This window comes from Alligator mississippiensis, chromosome 5 (genome assembly GCF_030867095.1).
Source record: "Alligator mississippiensis isolate rAllMis1 chromosome 5, rAllMis1, whole genome shotgun sequence".
NCBI classification, from domain to species: Eukaryota; Metazoa; Chordata; order Crocodylia; family Alligatoridae; genus Alligator; species Alligator mississippiensis.
Window position 1 is genome coordinate 126228081 of NC_081828.1, and position 19175 is coordinate 126247255.

General features: G+C 41.4%; 1 protein-coding gene across 1 annotated transcript; it reads left to right on the forward strand.

Annotated features, from left to right (window-relative positions):
- The first annotated feature begins 1207 nt into the window (after positions 1-1207).
- Positions 1208-18813, forward strand: SFRP4 (secreted frizzled related protein 4). Its single transcript, XM_006267888.3, has 6 exons — positions 1208-1854; positions 3587-3667; positions 3769-3834; positions 8017-8215; positions 15257-15320; positions 15978-18813. Exons 1-6 carry the CDS (start codon positions 1422-1424, stop codon positions 16164-16166), a joined length of 1032 nt encoding a protein of 343 aa, XP_006267950.1. The 5' UTR covers positions 1208-1421; the 3' UTR covers positions 16167-18813.
- The last annotated feature ends 362 nt before the right edge of the window (positions 18814-19175 follow it).

A 19175-nucleotide genomic window follows, 5' to 3' on the forward strand; every position in this document is an offset into this window, starting at 1 on the left:
CTCCCTATCAGCAAGTTCAGCTGTGGGGGTACCTCCCCCTGGTCACTGACTGGTCGCTGAGGGGGCACGTGCCCCCGCTAAGGTGGCACCACTCGCCCATAAGGGTACAATTACGTCTCTGTCCATACAGAGTCATATTCAGCTCTTTTTTAATTAGGTGTGAATCTGGAACAACTCCATTGAACACAGGGTTCAGGTCTGAATTACCAGGAGGTAAGAGAAGACTTACGTGGCATGAAAGGCTTTGTCTTATTGAAAGGGCTAAAACTATTGTAGTGTAGATAGTCTGCAGGGTTTTTGTGATATAGCCCTTTGTGACCCTTTAGTGATTTAAAACACTAAATCTTATAGTTTTAAATCTCCTTCCTCACTGTTGCTTGTGCTAGTGGGGGGGATTGGTAAGTGGACTGGATTTCTTAAATAGCAGCAGTGACAGGGGACTCTTGGAGTCCTGCACTGAAGTTTTCAGTCCCCGGCTCGGATCAGCTGTGGTCACCCCAGCCAGTACGTTTGCAGAATAGAACCTAACCTATTTCCCAGCTTGTGTTTCCAGTGCTGTGTGTAGCACGTACATTTTGGGCTATTGAAACAGCCAGCTCCCTAACCCCCTACAGGCCACAAATAAAATAACAGGGTGTGGGGGGGAGAGGGGTGTTCCCTCCAAAAGCTGCAAAAGTTTCTCACTGAAAATATGAGAGTTCAGCCCTGATTAAAAAGACCTTGGTTCTTTCCTCAGTTATTCTTCCCCTCCCTTTCCTTTCTTCTTAACCTGCATCTGAATTTGTAGATCAGAAAAAGAGAGAGATAAGGGAAGCACTTTCTCTTCTTTTACTTTTTTTTTCCCTTTTCTTTTTTCTTTGTTTTCTTTTCTTTTCCTTTCCCCTTTCTTTTCCTTTCTCTTGTCCTTTTTTCTTTTCTTTTACTTTTCTTTTCTCCCTTCTTTTTTTCGTTTCTTTTACTTGTCTTTTCCCTGTTTTCTTCGCTTTTGTTTCTTTTCTTTTCCCTCTTCTTGGCTCTTTTCTTTTTCCCCTTTTCTTTTCCCTTTTCTCTTTCTTTTATTCTCCTCTCCTCTTCTCCTCTCTTCCTCTGTCAGGAATGCTCCAAACTGCAGCACACTGAGAAGCGTAGTGATGTCGCCGGGGGATTAAGCCGAGTGAGTGGAGGTGATGTCACTGTGCCTGAAAAGAAACACCCCCCCCCCCCAAATGAATGATGCTGCCAGAGAAGCAGGCTCAGCCCCCCCGTCACTCGGGGCACTGGTATAAATCCGGCCCTACGCTCTGCATGGCTGTCCGCGGATGCCGAGAGCCCGGAGGCGAGAGGACCGCTCCGGGGCCCGAGCTCGCGTCGCCCTTGCGGGGAGCCCGCCGGGAGCCAGGAGGAGCTGAGCGGCGGCGGCGGCGGCGGCGGCGGCCGGGCAGATGCTGGCGGCGCTGGCGGTGCTGGCGCTGGGGCTGCGGGCGGGCGCGGGCGCCCCGTGCGAGGCCGTGCGCATCCCCATGTGCCGGGCCATGCCCTGGAACATCACGCGGATGCCCAACCACCTGCACCACAGCACGCAGGAGAACGCCGTCCTGGCCAGCGAGCAGTACGAGGAGCTGGTGGCCACCGGCTGCAGCCCCGTGCTCCGCTTCTTCCTCTGCGCCATGTACGCGCCCATCTGCACGCTGGAGTTCCTCTACGACCCCATCAAGCCGTGCAAATCCGTGTGCCAGCGCGCCCGCGACGGCTGCGAGCCGCTCATGAAGCGCTACAACCACAGCTGGCCCGAGAGCCTGGCCTGCGAGGACCTGCCCGTGTACGACCGCGGCGTGTGCATCTCCCCCGAGGCCATCGTCACGGACCTGCCGGCGGGTGAGCCGGGCGCGGGGCGGCGGAGGGCTGTGGGCACGGCGCTGGGGCAGCCCCCGGGCTCCGCGGGCAGGAGGGCCCATGCCCCGGGCAGCGCCTGCCTCTCCTCTCACACACCCAGCGCTGCCAGAGCCGCTCCCCTGAGGCACGGCTTCGCCTGCTTGCCAGCCTTTTTTGTACCAGGACCCATTGTGGGGGAACAAGTGCCGTAGCAAAGCGGGGCAAGTAGGGTGGCCATCACGGGGCGCTTGGCCACGTTACACCTCTCCTGTTCCCACATTGCACTTTTCCTGTGTTGTCTGCTAGTCCTCTGTCCTCTATTGAGAGGAAACCCGGCACCTTTATGTCCTCCATTTTTCTCTTTGAGTGAAAATTCACATAGTGTCTCTTCAAGAGAAAAATAGAGGACATAAAGGCACTGGATTTCATATCAATAGAGAACAGGGCCAGCCCACAATTTTTCAGGGCCCCGTGCAAGAAATAGTTTGGGGGCCCCTGCCCCAAAGAAGCTGCCAGCAGAGGCGGGGAGCAGGGAGAGGGATGGTGAGCGGCTGGACGTAGGGTTCCCTTAGCTTCGGAGCCCCCTGCGGCCGCAGGTTTCACAGTATAGGATGGGCTGGCCCTGATAGAGGACAGAGTAGCAGAAAATTTAAGTGTTCTCTATGATGACCACCCTAAGGGCAAGCCAAAACAAAAGGGTGCCAACAGGTGCTGCTCAGCCGGGGCAGGGCACAGCCGCGAGCGGCTCATTTGGAGAGACGTGGAAACAGGGGAAGGGCGGCTCCCGCCGCTGTGTGCACTCCCGAGCAAGCATGGGGAGGGCAGCATGTGCTCCATGGATCTGTGCATGGGGTGAGGGTAGGCTGCCACTGCAGGCTTTGCCCTGGGTGCTAAACTTCATTACTATGGCACTGGGGGGAACTCTGCCAGCCTGCAAAGGGAAAGCCACACAATTTCTCCTTTAAAAGAGAATCCAGTTTTAAAGTTTGTTAATCCACTTTAAAAGTTTGTTCACAGCCCTTTCATATATTCTTGGGACCTACTTTTGGGTCACAACTCACGGGCTGAGAAATGCTGATCTGGCCCTTCTTCAAGACATCTCTGAAACTCCCAGACAAATCCAGCTAGGTAAAGGGCCATCGTTTTTCCCTTGGCAGGGCCCCCAGAAACAGATCAGGGAGAAGAGCTGCCCTCTCCCAGTGCCTCTTACTAGCCTGGAAGATGGAAGCTAGGGGCAAGCTGGCAGCATGGTGAGGCCAAGCATGCCCTATGTTCATGAAACCCTAGCTGAAACCCTGCCAGCATCACTGCCCACTTAATGCAGCTTCTAGGGACACACTGGCAGTCCCCTGCTGAAACCCTGTCGGCATCACTTGATGCAGCTTCTAGGGCCGTTAGGGGCAAGCAGGGGACCTCCTGCAGACAAGCGCTTTCAGGGATGATGGAGCTGGCAGGCTGATTGCAGGAGATGAGTATTGTAGAAGCAAAGTAGGATGCCCCTGTGGGTTTCTTTTTCATTGATTCATAGAATCATAGAAAAATAAGACTGGAAGGGACCTCAGGAGGTAGTCATCTAATCCAATCCCCAGCTCAGGGACAGATCATCCTTATCTAAAGTACCTACACAACTTTCAAAAATTATTTTAATCTGTTTATTCAGAATGGGGCTTTCCTTTGCTGTCATATGCTGGGTTCTTGGCATGGCTTGAGTGCAGTTTTTATCTTGGTTTTTCAGATGTGAAGTGGATGGATTTTACTCAGGATGTGATAGTCCAAGAAAGACCTCAAGAATCTGACTGCAAGAATGTAAACCATGGTGTGTCTCCTACTGATTCATCACTCCCTTAAAATAATCCTGTGCTTGACATAGTGTCAATTCACATTTTCCCTATGCTTTTTTTTCCTGTTTGTTTAAAGATCGCTGCAAGTGCAAAAAGATAAAGCCAACCCTAGCAACTTACCTGACCAGGAACTACAGCTACAGTAAGTGCAGCAGGGAAATCACATCAAAGTTTCCTTGAGGGGGTTTGAGGTGGGGTGGGGAGAGGGGGCATGATAAGAGTTTAAAATAAATAGGGATTTATTATTTATTCTCTCTCACAATACGAGAACTAGGGGGTCATAACATGAAACTAGTAGGTGTACGTTTCAAACTAACAAAAGGAAGTTCTTTTTTACACAGCGTGTGAACTCATTAAATCATGGAACTCATTGCCACCAAATATTGTAGAAGCTGGCAGTTTAGCCAGATTCAAAATGGGACTGGACAAATTCCTGGAGGGAAGGGGCGTCAGTAGCCATTGAACATGGGAGTTATGGATACAGCCTCTGAATAAGAATTTCCTCGACCTTAAAATGCTTGAAGCTACAAGGGAGAAAGGAACAGTGAAAAAAAATACCCTGGTCCTACCCAGTTCACTCTCCCTTTCTGCATCCACTCTGCTACTATGACACAGGATACTGGGCAAGATGGACCTATGGTTTGACCCAGTAAATGGCAATTCTTATGTTCTTACAGAGTCTTTCAGCTGCTGTGTTTAGTATTATTGTGTTATGAGGGCAAATCATTTAAAAAGAAAAGATCGGGTCTATCAATTCTAGCAAACCAATAATCATAACCGCACACCATTTTCTGAGACTATAAAAAATTGTTTTCCCTGGAAACATCTCACTTTGTTTTCCTTAAAATAGCAACTAGCAAATCTCTAGAGCTTTTCAGTCATTAAAACTCACCAGGGTGGTGCAGTGTTTCTATAATAAAAGATTTTCCCAATACAATTTAGTGGGACAATGAGATTGTTTAGAAGAATTGAGAGGAGAAAAAAATCCGTTAATATATTAACAAATTTACCTGAGGTGATTAATGCATTTAGATGCACAAAATAGCTGGAGACTTTGAGGATGGCCGTGTTTATTTTTCTTTGTCAGGGAAACCGGAATCTTTTTTGGCCATGTAAATACAATTTTGCATTTCCAACCAGCTGAAAATAGTTTATATGAAAGCAATGAAAGCAAAGGGGCAAGGAAAGTTAGAAAAGCAACTTTGTTATTTACTCACAAATTAAGTCATAGACTTATTTTTGGTCATCATAAAATTTACTATATTTTGCATGTTAGGCATTACAATCATATGATCATATACTCAAGTTGTGTCAAGTTGTGTCAGATAGAGATCATTTGAAGTCAATGTTGCTATAACAGTTTTTACCAACTGAGGACCTGGCTCATGGCTTTCATGTTACATTGCATGACACAGAGACAATATACATGTTTTGATCTCTAAAAATAATTTCTGAACACAAGTGAGTAAGAAAAACTATTTATATTTTTTACCTTTTAATAATAAAGTCCGTAAAATCAACAGTGGAATTCTCATGTACTAATATAATTTATAGCAATCTACAGGTGCTGTTTCTGGGAGGGGTGTTACTGGAATTCATTTATTACAAAATATGGATGTTAGGTTTTATTACAATAAACATTATAACATGATATATTTGTATCAGATTACATGATCAGGTTAGTTGCTTACATCTTTAAGGTTTAAACAAACACTTATGTGAAGTCAGGAGGCCCTTTGTAAAAAGAAATGGGCATTTACCATGCTGAGCTATTGGTAAACACATTTATATTAAATCATTGCACTTTGGTGATGCTAAGGCTATGAACTGGTAGAACACTGAACTTCTCCATTATCTGCATTTGTCTAAAATGCATGAAAAAGCAGCAACTTAAAATGACCGTACTTTAAGCAATTTAAAATGAAATGTGCTTCAGCATGAGTTTACCTGAATGAAGCTTGCAGGTTCATGATCTACCTTTAGAGAAACTGAAAGCATCACATTGCATTCATTATGTCTACAATCAAGATTTTAGCTTTGAGGTTCTTAGATTTTCCCTTTCAAAATCAATAGGTATTTTACTGTCAGAAGAGGAATAGCAAAAAAATACAGGGGAAATATCCAATCAAATTCTTGTTCTGCTGAAAATCTGTTTTAGAATAATATATGTAACCAACATATCTTTCTGATGATTTGGGCCAGGCTGTTAAATACAAAAAAAAAATAAATAAATAAAATAAAAAATAAAATCACAATTAACCAATCACAACTGGTTAAATACAAAAAAAAAAAAAAATCATAACACAATGGTTAACACAATTGGCTTTTGTTATGATTTTATATTTTATTTTTTAAACAATTCCCAGGAACAAAATGCTTTTTTAGGAAGTCTGTAATAAGTCTTTATCTATTTTCATTGTTGTAAAGCAAATTCCCAATTACAAGTTAACATAAAAAATATTAAAAGTACCTAAGTCATTTGCAAATTAAGTAAGATTTGAAAAAGGGATGTAAACTTCAGAATTGCTTCAGTGCTTTTGAAAACCTAGGTTCTTAAAGCACTGTATGTGGGTGATACAGATTTGTGCTATAGTTACAGTTAATACATATCATTCCAATGATCCTGTAAATACTGCCTTCTTAATAGGTAATTTTCCGCTATGTTTTGAAGTTTATTCCAAACATTCAGAGTTCCACATAGATATCTCTGACTTGCAGGTGGTAAGGTAGATATATGCTGATCGTGCCCTGTTATACATTTTTTGTGGTTGTAATTATATGCTGTATAAAGGGGGAAAAAAGGAGCAACTCTGTTTATATTTCAGTCACAATGGATGCATCTACATGAGATGTTACCTGTACAGTAGTCTAATTCTATTGTGCAGTAGCGTGCAGGGCAAAAATTGTGCTAATATGCTACTGTGCAGTAGTATTAGGCTACTGTGCAGTTAGTGTCATTAAAAACCCAGGTGCCAGTGCTACTGTGCAGTAGCACCAGGTACTGTGCATTGATTTAGTACTTGGTTATACAAGTACTAAACCTAATGTTTAGTGCAGTAACTATGAACATATAGACATGTCCAGTCTCTGTCATTTGACTTCCCTGTTCCTCTATTTTTCCTCATGCTGGACTCACCTGAGTGCTGAGTCCTGTAAAAGAAGTCTTTCAGTAAGAACCAGGCCTTCCCCACTCACTCAAAACTCCTGTCACTTTCAATAGGAATTTTGTGTATGTGAAGAAAGCACAAGCTAGCTTGGAAAATGTGTAATCTGATACAAGAGTTTCCCATCAGTCTGATGGCAGCAAACTTCCTATTTTCTATTCATAATAGAGATGATCAAATGGCAAGATCTTCCATAAAATATGTTGCTGTATTTCTGGAATTTGCCAGTTACTAATGCAGCTTATTGAGAAAAGAACTTTCTGAAAAGGATTTGCAGGCTCTTCTTAAAATCCCGATGTAAGTTTGATCAGAACTCTCTTACTGAAGGAATGAATTGCCTCTTTTAAAATCTGTGTAGTTTTTCAGTGTTGTTCAGATGCTTAGCGCTACAGAACCCAAATGTCACCATATGTTTCTCCTTTCTATAGCTAGGGAAACAGGTTTCAGTGACTATTTTATGTGTGTACCTGTTCTCTTAAAATATAATCCAATATCAAGACAGGATAGTGCTTTTGCAAGAATTTTTCAATGACTTTCATTTAAGGGAAGAAACAGTATTATTATTATTAACTATGTACATTTTGAACCCCCTTAGTTAAGTAAGCTACTAAGTTTTTTATTTAGAACCCTACTCATTTTTAAGGTATCTGAAATTCTTAACATACACCTTGAGGTTTTGACAATCTCTTTTATAGTCATAAGCTAACCTTCAGAAGCTTGAATGGTTTTATTATTGAAAGGACAATAGGTTTCATGGTAAATCTCTATGTCATAATGTAAATATGTCAAAGTAACCATAAATAATAATGAGTTGGGAATGAACAACCAACTTATTTGTGTGAGTTAGAATCCTTGGAGTCCATGGGGTTGTCTGTAGGGTAATGGTTTGCAGGATAGGCATGAAAACAGCAACAGGGATGTGCTCAACTTTATATTTTGAGTAATCAGGTTGAAAAGCCAATTAGGATCAGGTCCCTGTGCCCTGGGCCATGTGCATACACACATAAGAAGAAATGGTTCCTGCCTCAGTTTACAACTGAAGCAGGAGCTTATATGATATGAAAAAGCTTTATTCAGTTTTAAATGATATTTCCTGAAATCCTGAGTATTCCTTCAATTCCTTAAATTTTGTCCTTGCTTATATACTTTTCAAATTGCAGTTATTCATGCTAAAGTAAAGGAAGTGGAAAGAAGGAGCTGCAATGAAGTAACGACAGTGGTTGAAGTGAAAGACATACTGAAGTCCTCAACACCTATCCCTCGGTCACAAGTGCCTCTTATTACGAATTCATCCTGCCAGTGTCCACCTCTTCAACCAAAGCAAGATGTCCTGATCATGTGTTATGAATGGCGTTCCAGGTAAGAAATTATAGTGTTGTACAAGGATCAGTTTAATCAAATTTAAAAGAAAGGGGACAAATAGTAGAAAAGGCTACTTCTCTGCTGTGAAACTATAACTAAGGTTGTTTCCTTGATCACTATCCAATATACAGTTTAAGGGAATATATATAGTCCCTGCAAATCCATGACTTCAGATAGCAACAGGTAAATATGTGCTTGTGGTTGGAGTCAAGGTTGTTCGGAATCTGTATACATTGTATTTTTGTGGGGCAATATTATTAACTGAAAATCCAAAACGTAAGGATCATAGAGCAGTTACATATAGAAGTTTAATGGGTTATTTCTGTAGTTTTAAAATATTAAAGTATTAATATTTTAAAACTACCTCTATGTAGTTAGTATAAAGATTATATTAATTACTGGAGTAACTTTATTAAAACTTAACAAAGGTTTTTGTACAAGCTTATATTAATAATATTTAAAATTTACATAGCATCTTTTCCCTAAGGATCTGAAAATACTTTAAGATAAGTTAATTTTTAAAAAACTTTGTTGCAATGCCAATTTTATAGATAGGGGCTGTAAGGCATAGATGTGTGAAAAGAATCACAAATTAGGTAAGTGTCAAAACTAAGTTTAGAACCCTGTCTTAACCTCCAACTTTTTCCTGTAGCATGACCTCTAGGATCTCGTATATATAGGAAAAACATTTTTATCACAGACAGATTGCAATCTGCTTTTCAATTACAATGGAAAAACAAACAATCCAGCAAATATGTTGTGGATGATTTGTAAAGGGCATTGAGGTTTTTAATTTCATATACTGTACTAAAAAGGGTTTGAAAAAAGAAAGCACAAACCATTATATGTGTTTTCTGTTGAACTCACTGGTATGTAAACAGAATGGTTTCATTTACAGAGGCTTTTTAAAATGTCAGAAGTCATAATGAGTGAAATCCTGGCTCCAGGGAAGTCAATGATGAATCACTGATTGACTTCAATGGGGCTAGGATTCTACCTTATAACCTGTTCTGGACAAAACATAAGCCCTTAAGAATATATCACATTACAACTTCATTCATACAGATTTTCAATCTAAGCATGACTAGAAAAGAGTACTTAAGTATTATATTAGCTCCATTCTCCACTGTCTTGAACTTTGGGGAAAATGGCTGCAAATGCTGTCAGCTCAAGTAGCATTTTATACCCATTTTGCACTGATGCACAGGTAATAATGCAGTTGGAGAATTGGGCCCTATATGAGACACTACAGATCCTTGCTTAGCAGTTAAGTATCACATTAAATTGTGCTTATTGATAGCATCCTGTTGCTTTATTAAGCTGGCTGATACATGTGTCTTAACTGAAATCTACGAAGTCTGAAAACAGATAGTATTATATCAGCCAGTAAAGTCAATAGCTATTAGGTTCGGTATCTCATGAACAAGTAGAGCTTGAAAGGGGTGCTGCATAGCAGTGTAGAGAGTTGGAAATCCCAGTGTTCCAAAGTCACAGCATACTTAAGTCTGGACTGTGACATGTTATATTTTAAGGAGGTGAGGTTGTGATTTTAGGTGAAAATATTTTAGACCTTTTCTGAAGCTTCCAAAATTTTGTTACTGTTTTTTTTTTTTGCTTTTTGAGGCCTGTCTTTCTTATTATATTGTACTAATGCTAGCCGACTTTACAGGATGAGATATACCATATATCTTTAAGATTCCTGAAACATTTGTAAAATAGTTATATAAGATAAACAAACCATTAGACAAAGTAGTGTCATATCAAGTCTTTATACCTCCATAATTTACTTGTGCTTAGGAACAAAGAAGCACAAAGATTGTAATACTGGGTCAGATCATTGGTTCAGCTAGCAGAGTGCACATTATGCATGCTAGAATTTCCCAGCTGAAGTGGCAGGTGATGGATCAAGGGAGCCACATAAATTCAGAACCAGAATTTCCCTCTAGTTTAATCCATCTGTTCCAGCCAATACTGAGTCAGCCTACAGGCCAGCTCTGACATTTGACATTTGGAGTCATCCAGTTTTTAACTTGCCTTGCAGTGGCTGAAATAATTGGGCCTTGTATTGTCTTACATAGCAAGAATCATTTCTTCACCTACATGCCATATTTATTTGAATACAAGATGAGGCTTTTTCCTAATCAGCATAGGGAAAAAACCCCTTGTCTTCTCTTTGCATACAAAGAGAGATCTTTAAACATGTTGTTTGTCATTAAATTGCTTTCAAAAGCAGCATGAGCCCAGTAATAGAAACCAATTATGAAGCTGATTCATTGCAGCCAACACTGAGCATGACTATAAAACATATGACCTAGGTTGGGCAAACATACTGATAAGAACCTAGTGCAAGGATAGGATAGTACAGCGCATCTGAATAATATACCTTTCCCATTGAGTGAAGTCCCCCTCAGTTCCAGATTTATAAGTCATGGTGAGCCACTGCACTAAATACATTTTTTACTTCCTCTACACTCCTGCAGCTGAGCTGCAGTGTTCTTTCCCATTTCCAGTGATTCCTGTTTCTTTACCAGCCTTAAATGTCTGGCAAACATCATCAAAGAGTTCCAAACAGGCTGCAAACAGTTCACCCAGAATCCCTATGTTGCTTCTATCAGCCTGTCACATACGATTAGTGCAGCACCCCTCCATGAGATGGAGGCAGACCAGGTTGCCCTGCACCTCATCTGCATATACATTTTTGGAGATCACAAAACACCTAGTTCCGGTCATGAGTGGGAGGCTATTTAACACATGGATACTTTGTTGGGGATATCTGGAGTATATACACATAGTTTCATAGTTTCATAGAAGGTAGGGTCAGAAGGGACCTGAGCAGATCATCAAGTCCGACCCCCTGCCATGGGCAGGAAAGAATGCTGGGGTCAAACGACCCCAGTTAGGTGATTAACTTGCCTCCTTTTGAAGCCCCCAGAGTAGGAGCAAGCATCACTTCCCTTGGAAGTTGGTTCCAGATCCTAGCCGCCCTGACCGTGAAGTAGTGCTTCCTGATATCTCGCCTGAATCTACTCTCTGTCAACTTATGGCCGTTATTCCTTGTTACTCCTAGTAGTGCTTGGGGGAACAGGGACTCTCCCATTGCCTGCTGGTATCCCTTGGACAGTTTATAGACAGCCACCAGATCTCCTCTCAGCCTTCTCTTGTGGAGGCTGAACAGGTTCAGGTCTCGTAGCCTCTCCTCGTAGGGCCTGCCCTGCTGCCTCTTGACCATGCGAGTGGACCTCCTTTGAACCCTCTCAATGTTGTCCACATCTTTCCTGAAGTGCGGTGCCCAGAACTGGACGCAGTACTCCAACTGCAGCCTGACCAATGTCATATAGAGGGGGAGGATCACCTCCTTGGACCTCCTTGTGATGCATCTGGGGATGCATGACAAGGTGCGGTTAACTTTCCTAACTGCGTCCCCACATTGGTGGCCCATGTTCCTCTTGGAGTCTATAATGACTCCAAGATCCTCTTCTGCCTCTTTGCTGACGGGAAGGGAGTTCCTCAGCCTGTAGGTCTTTTGCTGGTTCTTTTTCCCTAGGGGCAGCACCTTGCACTTGTCAGTATTGAATCCCATCTTATTCTCATCTGCCCACCACTGTAACCTGTGCAGATCCAGTTGCAGCCTGTCCCTCCCTTCTAGCATGCCCACTTCTCCCCACATCTTAATGTCACCTGTGAATTTGAACAAGGTGCTTTTCACCCCCTCATCCAAGTCGCTGATGAAGATGTTGAACAGTGCGGGCCCGAGGACCAAGCCCTGGGGGACCCCACTGCCTACATCCCTCCAGGTCAAAAGTGACCCATACACCACCACTCTCTGGGTGCAGCCCTCCAGCCAATTGGTGATCCATCTGACTGTGTAGGCATCGACATCATAATCTCCTAATTTTTTAATGAGAATGGGATGAGAGACAGTGTCGAAGGCCTTCCTAAAGTCCAGAAAGACTACGTCTACTGCGACACCTGCATCCAAGGATTTTGTGACCTGATCATAGTACGCCACCAGGTTGGTCTGACAGGACCTGCCTCTAATGAACCCATGTTGGTTGCCCCTAAGCATACACTCCCCTGCTTGCCCCTCGCAGATGTGCACCTGGATGATTTTCTCAACAAGCTTCCCCAGGACTGAGGTAAGACTAACAGGCCTATAATTTCCTGGGTCCTCCTTCCTCCCTTTTTTGAAAATGGGGACCACATTGGCTCTTTTCCAGTCCTCTGGCACCTCGCCAGAGCACCATGAATGCTCGAAAAGCTGTGCCAGGAGTCCCGCAATGATCTCTGCTAATTCCCTCAGCACTCTGGGGTGGAGATCATCAGGACCTGCTGATTTGAACATGTCCAGTCCCACCAAAAGTTCCCTGACTAGGTCCTCTCTGACCCTGGGCCTGGCTGCGCTTTCCCTGGGACCATCAGGGATCCCAGTGTGGGGGATGATCTGGTCCCTGCTCAGAAAAATGGAGGCAAAGAAATTGTTAAATAGGTTAGTTTTGTCATCCGGTGAGACCATCAGATTTCCAAGCGTGTCCTGCAGAGGCGCTACAATACCCAGAACCTTCTTTTTACCCCCTATGTATTTAAAAAAGGAGTTCTTGTTATCCTTGATCCGGGTTGCTAGTCCCAGTTCCATTTCCGCCTTGCCCTTCCTAATAGCCCTGCTACAATCCCGAGCAACAGAGGTATAGTCCTCCCTGGTGATGGCCCCTCCCTTCCATTGGGTGTATGCCTCCTTCTTAGCTTTGAGATGTTCCTGGATGCTTTTGGTGAGCCATGAGGGCTTTTGAGCACTCTTGCCCCCTTTGTTCCGTGTTGGGATTGCCACCCTTTGGGCTTGGAGGATTGTCTCCTTCAGGAACAACCACTCTTCTTGGACTCCCAACTCCTCACCCATCCAGGACCCCAGTGCCTCCCCGACTAGACTCCTAGGCTCAATGAAATCTACCCTCCTGAAGTCTAGGGCTACTGTCTTGCTGCAGTACTGACTGGGCAGGGGCAGTTTAGGCCTTCCCCACTGCTGCATACATACTGAGCAGTGCTAAGCTCTGAGGTCACCTTGGCTTCAAATGCTCTCGACTCTGCTGGGGCCCAGCCCAATGAACTGTATGGTAAATCATGAGCCTTTTGGGTGTGAACTAATATCATGCATATAGTTTGTACTATATATATATGTTGGTATAAATATGCTGCTTAAAAGTATGTTTATGGGGTACCGGTGCTAAAACTTGTAGCAGTTTCAAAAATGCATCAAAATTTTGCATGAACTAAGTTGATGGGTACCTGTACTACAGGTACAGGACTGGGGGCATATCTATATGAGGTGTTTACTGCAGAGTAGGCTAATTAGCTGCACAGTAAATGTCATGCTACATGTGCATATGCTATTAGGCTGGAGTAAACTGTTTAACTCTGTACCAGGATAGTACTTGCAAATACAAATAATATCCTGCTGCGGAGTTTTTTACGCCATAGAGGGCGTACATGTAGATGCTGCCCCAGCTGGCCGGGGCATGAGGGTGCTTCAGTCCAGGGGCTTCCTGCCAGCTAGCCATGTACTGGAGCATTCTCATGCCCCGGCCTGCCCTTCCACAGCATACTGAGCCAGGGGGGAGCAGCCCTGGGTTGGCAGGGTGACCCCCCAGTGCCTCCTGTCAGATGGGTGCATGTGTAGATGGGAGCAATAAACTCCAGTGCAATCTGCACAGGGTTTATTGCTTCACATTAATTGCACATGTTGATGCTCCCAGTGTTTTCAGATTTTGTCCTCACTTCCATATTCTCAGGGAGAGTGGGGTCTGACTGTAAGGAGTAGGGAAGGGACAGGGGGAGAAAGATGGTAGGACAGAGGGCAAGTGAGCTACCTGATCCCCCAGATTTATTTTTTCTGCTGGAGCAGTGGGAGAGGGATAAAATCAAGGAAAGCATCCAATAATTAGATTCTATACCTGAAAAATTATAATAAATGTATACATAGAATAATTATTGGGGGTTGTCTCATATTCTAGTAAATACAGTATTTGATTGATATTTGTATTAAATATATATCACAAGGGATATGATTCTGTTTGCACATATCAAATAGATAGGCACGGGACCAGATACCCAGCCCATTGTTCTTCTCTACTCATGGTCAAGCCAGGGTAATTTTCATCTACAGAACACCTGCAAGTAAAAATGGAGACTCCAAATTTTTTTCTTAGGTGCTAGACAGTAGCATAACTAGGGCAAGGCCAGCAGGTGTTGACCATGAGGGGGTGCCAGAATCCCTCCATCCCCTGTTGTTAGTCTTTGTTGTGGCAGGGGAAGCTCTGCACTGCACCAAGCAGTATATCTGGGGGTTGAAGGATGGTGAGTGGGGCAAGTTGAATGGTGCTTCTTTCCCCCCACTGGGAGCCTTTGCAGCAGTGGGAAAGGCCTGCATTGCCCCTGCCCAGTCACAGGAGACTGGGAGCACTGCACCTAGCAGTGTATTGGGGGTGGGGGTAAGTGTGTTAAACAGAATGCCCCTCCCTCCCCCCAGGAAGGCTTTGCCAGAAGAGGCATAGTCTGGCTCTTAACTTATATGTACTGGGGGGAGAGGGGAGGGAGTAAATGGGGCATCAAGATCTGTTTTAAGGAAGGCCAACCATGGGAGCTGTCATTCTGATGCTGAGCAGCAGCAGCAGCGCAGGCAGGTAAGACTTCCCTTCCCTTCCCCCATCTACCATGGTTGGTATACACCCCACCTTCAACCCTGCTCAGAGTACTCAGCAAACTTGCTATGCCACCAACCACTAGGCATTAGATATGCCACGCTGTCTTATTTGAGTTGCAAAGCCTTTAAAAGAAAAAATGTATGTTAAAAAACCCTGTTTGTTTGCTTCAAATTTGTTTGGACTGGTCCGCTTTGGAAAATATTTCTTGTCTATAGTAAATCAATTGGAACAATGACTGACTAAGTATGTACAATTAAGTATTTTATGGTTTAGGTACTGATATGCAGGAAACTAGATATTTGTATTTTTAACATAGAATGTTTGTGCTCTTTGAAATTTGCAGGCTGATGCTTCTTGATGGCTGTTTAGTTGAAAAATGGAAAGATCAGCTAAATAAAAGATTCAAGGTAAGCATAACCAATTAAATAAATTCTACATAGGCTGCCTGGAATAATATAAGACTTTCTGTTGGTCTGTAGAACTCCTTAGGAATTATGCTAGATATTTTGTCAGCTTAGGAAAAGCAGCACGTCCTTCTGCTAAAATGTTCAGCAACTTACATAGTTATTTGCCTCACTTATCAAAAACAATCTGGTTATTTCCTGCCTTTCCTTACCCAATAAAAAGGAGAAACTAGAAAATGCAACTTTGTTACATGATGATGTTTCAATATATTCTTTAAAAGGGTGGGTTGCTCTCTGTTTACCTGAAATGAGATCAAATGGGCAGATTCTATAAATCAAATAATCAATTGGTTAGTGTGAGTCAATTGGTCCTCCAAAGAGATCAGTACACCTGGATCCTTATGTTTAGGGAAGTCCCACTGATTTCATTTAACTCTTAAGAGGGTATCACTGAAATCAGTGGAAACTTGCAATGCGCAAGGAACCTGGGATCAGACCCTTTACTTTTGAGAGTAGTGATATATTGTAAGCAGTGGTGAGTAAAATACTAAGTTCTTGAAGCAGCTTTAGTATCAACAGTTGAACTTGTTTTTTATCCATAGCTTTATATTGTGACATTTTTCTCTAACTCAGCATTTTGTCTTGAAATTATTTCTCTAGAGGTGGGAACAGAGATTGCAAGAACAAAAGCTGCGAACTGCCCAGAATAAAAATCAAAACGCTGGACGCAGCGGTCGGAGTGGTCCACCAAAACTCACCACCAAAATCACTAGCCCAGCGCTTGGAGTCCCCAAAAAGACGAATAAAATTAGAAATGACCAGAAAGAAACAAACCCTAAAAAAGTATGAGCAATACATTTCTTAGAGGAAAGACTTTCTTGCATGATGAAGATCACAAGCTGGCTTGAGTGGCAAGTGTATTATCTCAGAACTCATCAGCCTAAAAATACACTGCAGTATTCTGCATACATTTTTGCTGCACTTTAATTTTCCAAGTTTGCTTTTCATTTAAAGCCACTGCAAGCCATAGATTATAGGTTTGCACTAACGTGTGTAGGCATCTTAAAGCTGATTGATCAAGTTTATCTTTCTCAGAGTATTTGAATGCATAGTTTACCAATAAGCATCTGGATATGCATAGTGATTTTTTTTGTGTGCACAAGAAATATGCTTACACTGTTAGTATTTGAATTGTGTGTATTTGTGTAGCAAAAACATGTTGAAATCAAATGTAATTTTTTATCATACTTCAGGCTGGCTTCTGTCGTTATAAAATTTATATTTAAACATCTAGTTGAAAATCAATGTTTTTTAAGAACAAATTAAAGTGAAGCAGAACAGTAGAATGTTCAAATATGACATTCACATTTGCCATTTGCTGGAATGGGCTCTTCTATGAAAAGTGATTTTAAAAAATGGGAAGGAAAACATGCAATTCTAAACATTGCGCACAAATACTCTATAGTCCTGCTATTTAAAATTTTTTTTTACCACCAGAGATCTGATTTTAAGTCTTGCTCTGATTACAGAAGAAAATGAAAATTGCTTGCTTGTTCCTATTCTTAAGCCCCTCAATTAGCTACTAAGCAGAATTCTGCAAAACTGGAAGGCAATCTTCCTTGATAAAGGTCCTAGGAAGAGTTGATGGAACTATCTAGGTTCTGTATTGGTTAAATTCTAGGCAAATTTAATTAAGTACTGGTTAAATACTTTGCCGGGGCAGGACTTTAAGTAGTAGTAAATAGAGTATAAATTATACTGGCACAACTCTGAGCTACAATGTATACTACTCCTGCTTGCATTCTTCTTGGCTCAACCTAGTGCTAGTAGGGCAGTTTTTGTTTGTTAATACCCATTTAACTCTATTGCACAATGAAGATTTGGCTGAAAAAAATGTTCTTGTTAAAGGCTCAATACTCCTGACCTGGTTAAGTTATGAGAGTTCACAGTACACATCTTAGAGACCCACACTTTTTTATGGCAAAACCAAGACAGACCAGACTTGACATTCCTGATATTTCTAATTTTTTGTTTTTAAAGAATAACAATAATAACAAAAACACTATTCTACAAACAAGCAAGCAGGCAAGCTTTAAGGTTAACCTAAATAACCATGTTTCATCATGCCAAAACTAGCATATTGATCTAAATTACTGAAATAATCCTAATAAGAGTTGTGTGTGTGTATACAAGGAAAGAATTGGTTGCATTAATTTGTTAATACAAAATGTTCTAACACTACCACCAGCATTTTGAAAGAGAAGGCATAATTTCCTGAGGAAAAAAAAAAATCGGTTAAATGACTGAATCAAGAGGATAGATGCATTTCAGAAGGATGGCTGTAAATACAACATGCAATATAATACTGAAAAATATTAAACCACTTTATGGTTGGACAATTTAAGAACTCTTGATGTCAAGAGTACCCAACACCTAAAAGCTACTAGACTTCTTAACCAAAAAAAACAAAACAAAACCCTGTCTAGGTATAATTTAGTATACAACAAAGGCAAGATGCCCAAGCCAATCAAATAATACCTAACTAGACCATTTATTTCCATAGCCATGCATCAAAATGCCAATAGGTTCACTTTGCTTGCTGGCCGGCTCATTAACATTTTTAGGCTTTTATGTTTGCAGTTTCCACCTACAATAGATGTGGACACACCTATAGAAATGCAGCAATGACAAACTCTAGCCATAATGTTGAAGTATAGGCATCTTAATTTAGCCGACTCCTGCCATCAGCTGTTTAAATATGGGAGTACATTACTTTGGAATATCTATAAAATTGGCCCTAAATCCACATTAGACACTTGGTGGACTCTCTTAAAATAAAACTTAAATGGATTTCATTGGGAACTGTATGTGTTCAGCATCTCTGAAAAATCAGGTCAAACAGGTAGATGCCTAAATATAGATTATGGCTGAAATCTCGAACCAATGAAGTATATGGCAAAACTCTCATTGACATCAAGAAGGCAGGATTTCACCATAAGTAATAAATTAAACATCTGAATTTGAAAATGTTGACTCAAATAAACATAAAGCAAAATTACAATATTTTATAAAAACTTCTAAAATAAGATTTTACTGTGTATTGGAGTTCTAAATTTTCATACTATTCACAGATTAAGCCCTACAAAAACCAAGTAAGTTAATATAAGTTTAACTATTAAAAAGGATTTTTAATAGTCTTAATGTTACATTGTTGAAATGGCAAATTTTGACATTCTAATACTTCACTTTAACAAGCTTTATTGTGAGCATATAGTATGTTGTTTGTTGAATGAAACTGCTGGAACAGCTATTTAGAAATGATAGCAGCAGAACATATTATTTTATATCTGTTAAAATCAAACTTTTATCAATAGCTTTTTTGATATTAAAGAAAAAGTGTAAAAAAATTTCTACATAGAATTTGCACCGTTCCTTCATACTGTACATTACCATCATCCAGCATTCCACTGTATGGGAATAAATGTTGATGCACCGATCCTAGTGTTTTTGTATTTTTCTTTAGATAGTCCCTTGTGTGTATCTTATGCACTTTTAACGTTGACTAAAATTTCACTTTCTTAATCCTTACAATTAGAAATATCTTTGGTAAAAATATTTGTGACAGAAGGACAGCACTACAATAAGCAACAGATAATATCCCATAAGGAACAACTGTGTACAATAAGAGTTGGACTGGATGACCTAATGTTTGTTTTCATCTCTAATTTTTATGAAGCAACTAATAATATTTAGCAGTAAAACAATGGTTTCTATTTTAGAACTGCATAATAATTTAAAACTGCAAGTTTGTCTCCCTTGCAATACTCCACAAAAGGGGTAAGCAGTATTATGATATTA

Bases quoted from the DNA above. Each gene is read 5' to 3' on its own strand.
- SFRP4 (XM_006267888.3), top strand. From the start codon at position 1,422: ATGCTGGCGGCGCTGGCGGTGCTGGCGCTGGGGCTGCGGGCGGGCGCG. The intron at 3,668-3,768 runs GTGTGTCTCCTA...GTTTGTTTAAAG, and splicing joins CTGCAAGAATGTAAACCATG to ATCGCTGCAAGTGCAAAAAG. The intron at 15,321-15,977 runs GTAAGCATAACC...TTATTTCTCTAG, and splicing joins AGCTAAATAAAAGATTCAAG to AGGTGGGAACAGAGATTGCA.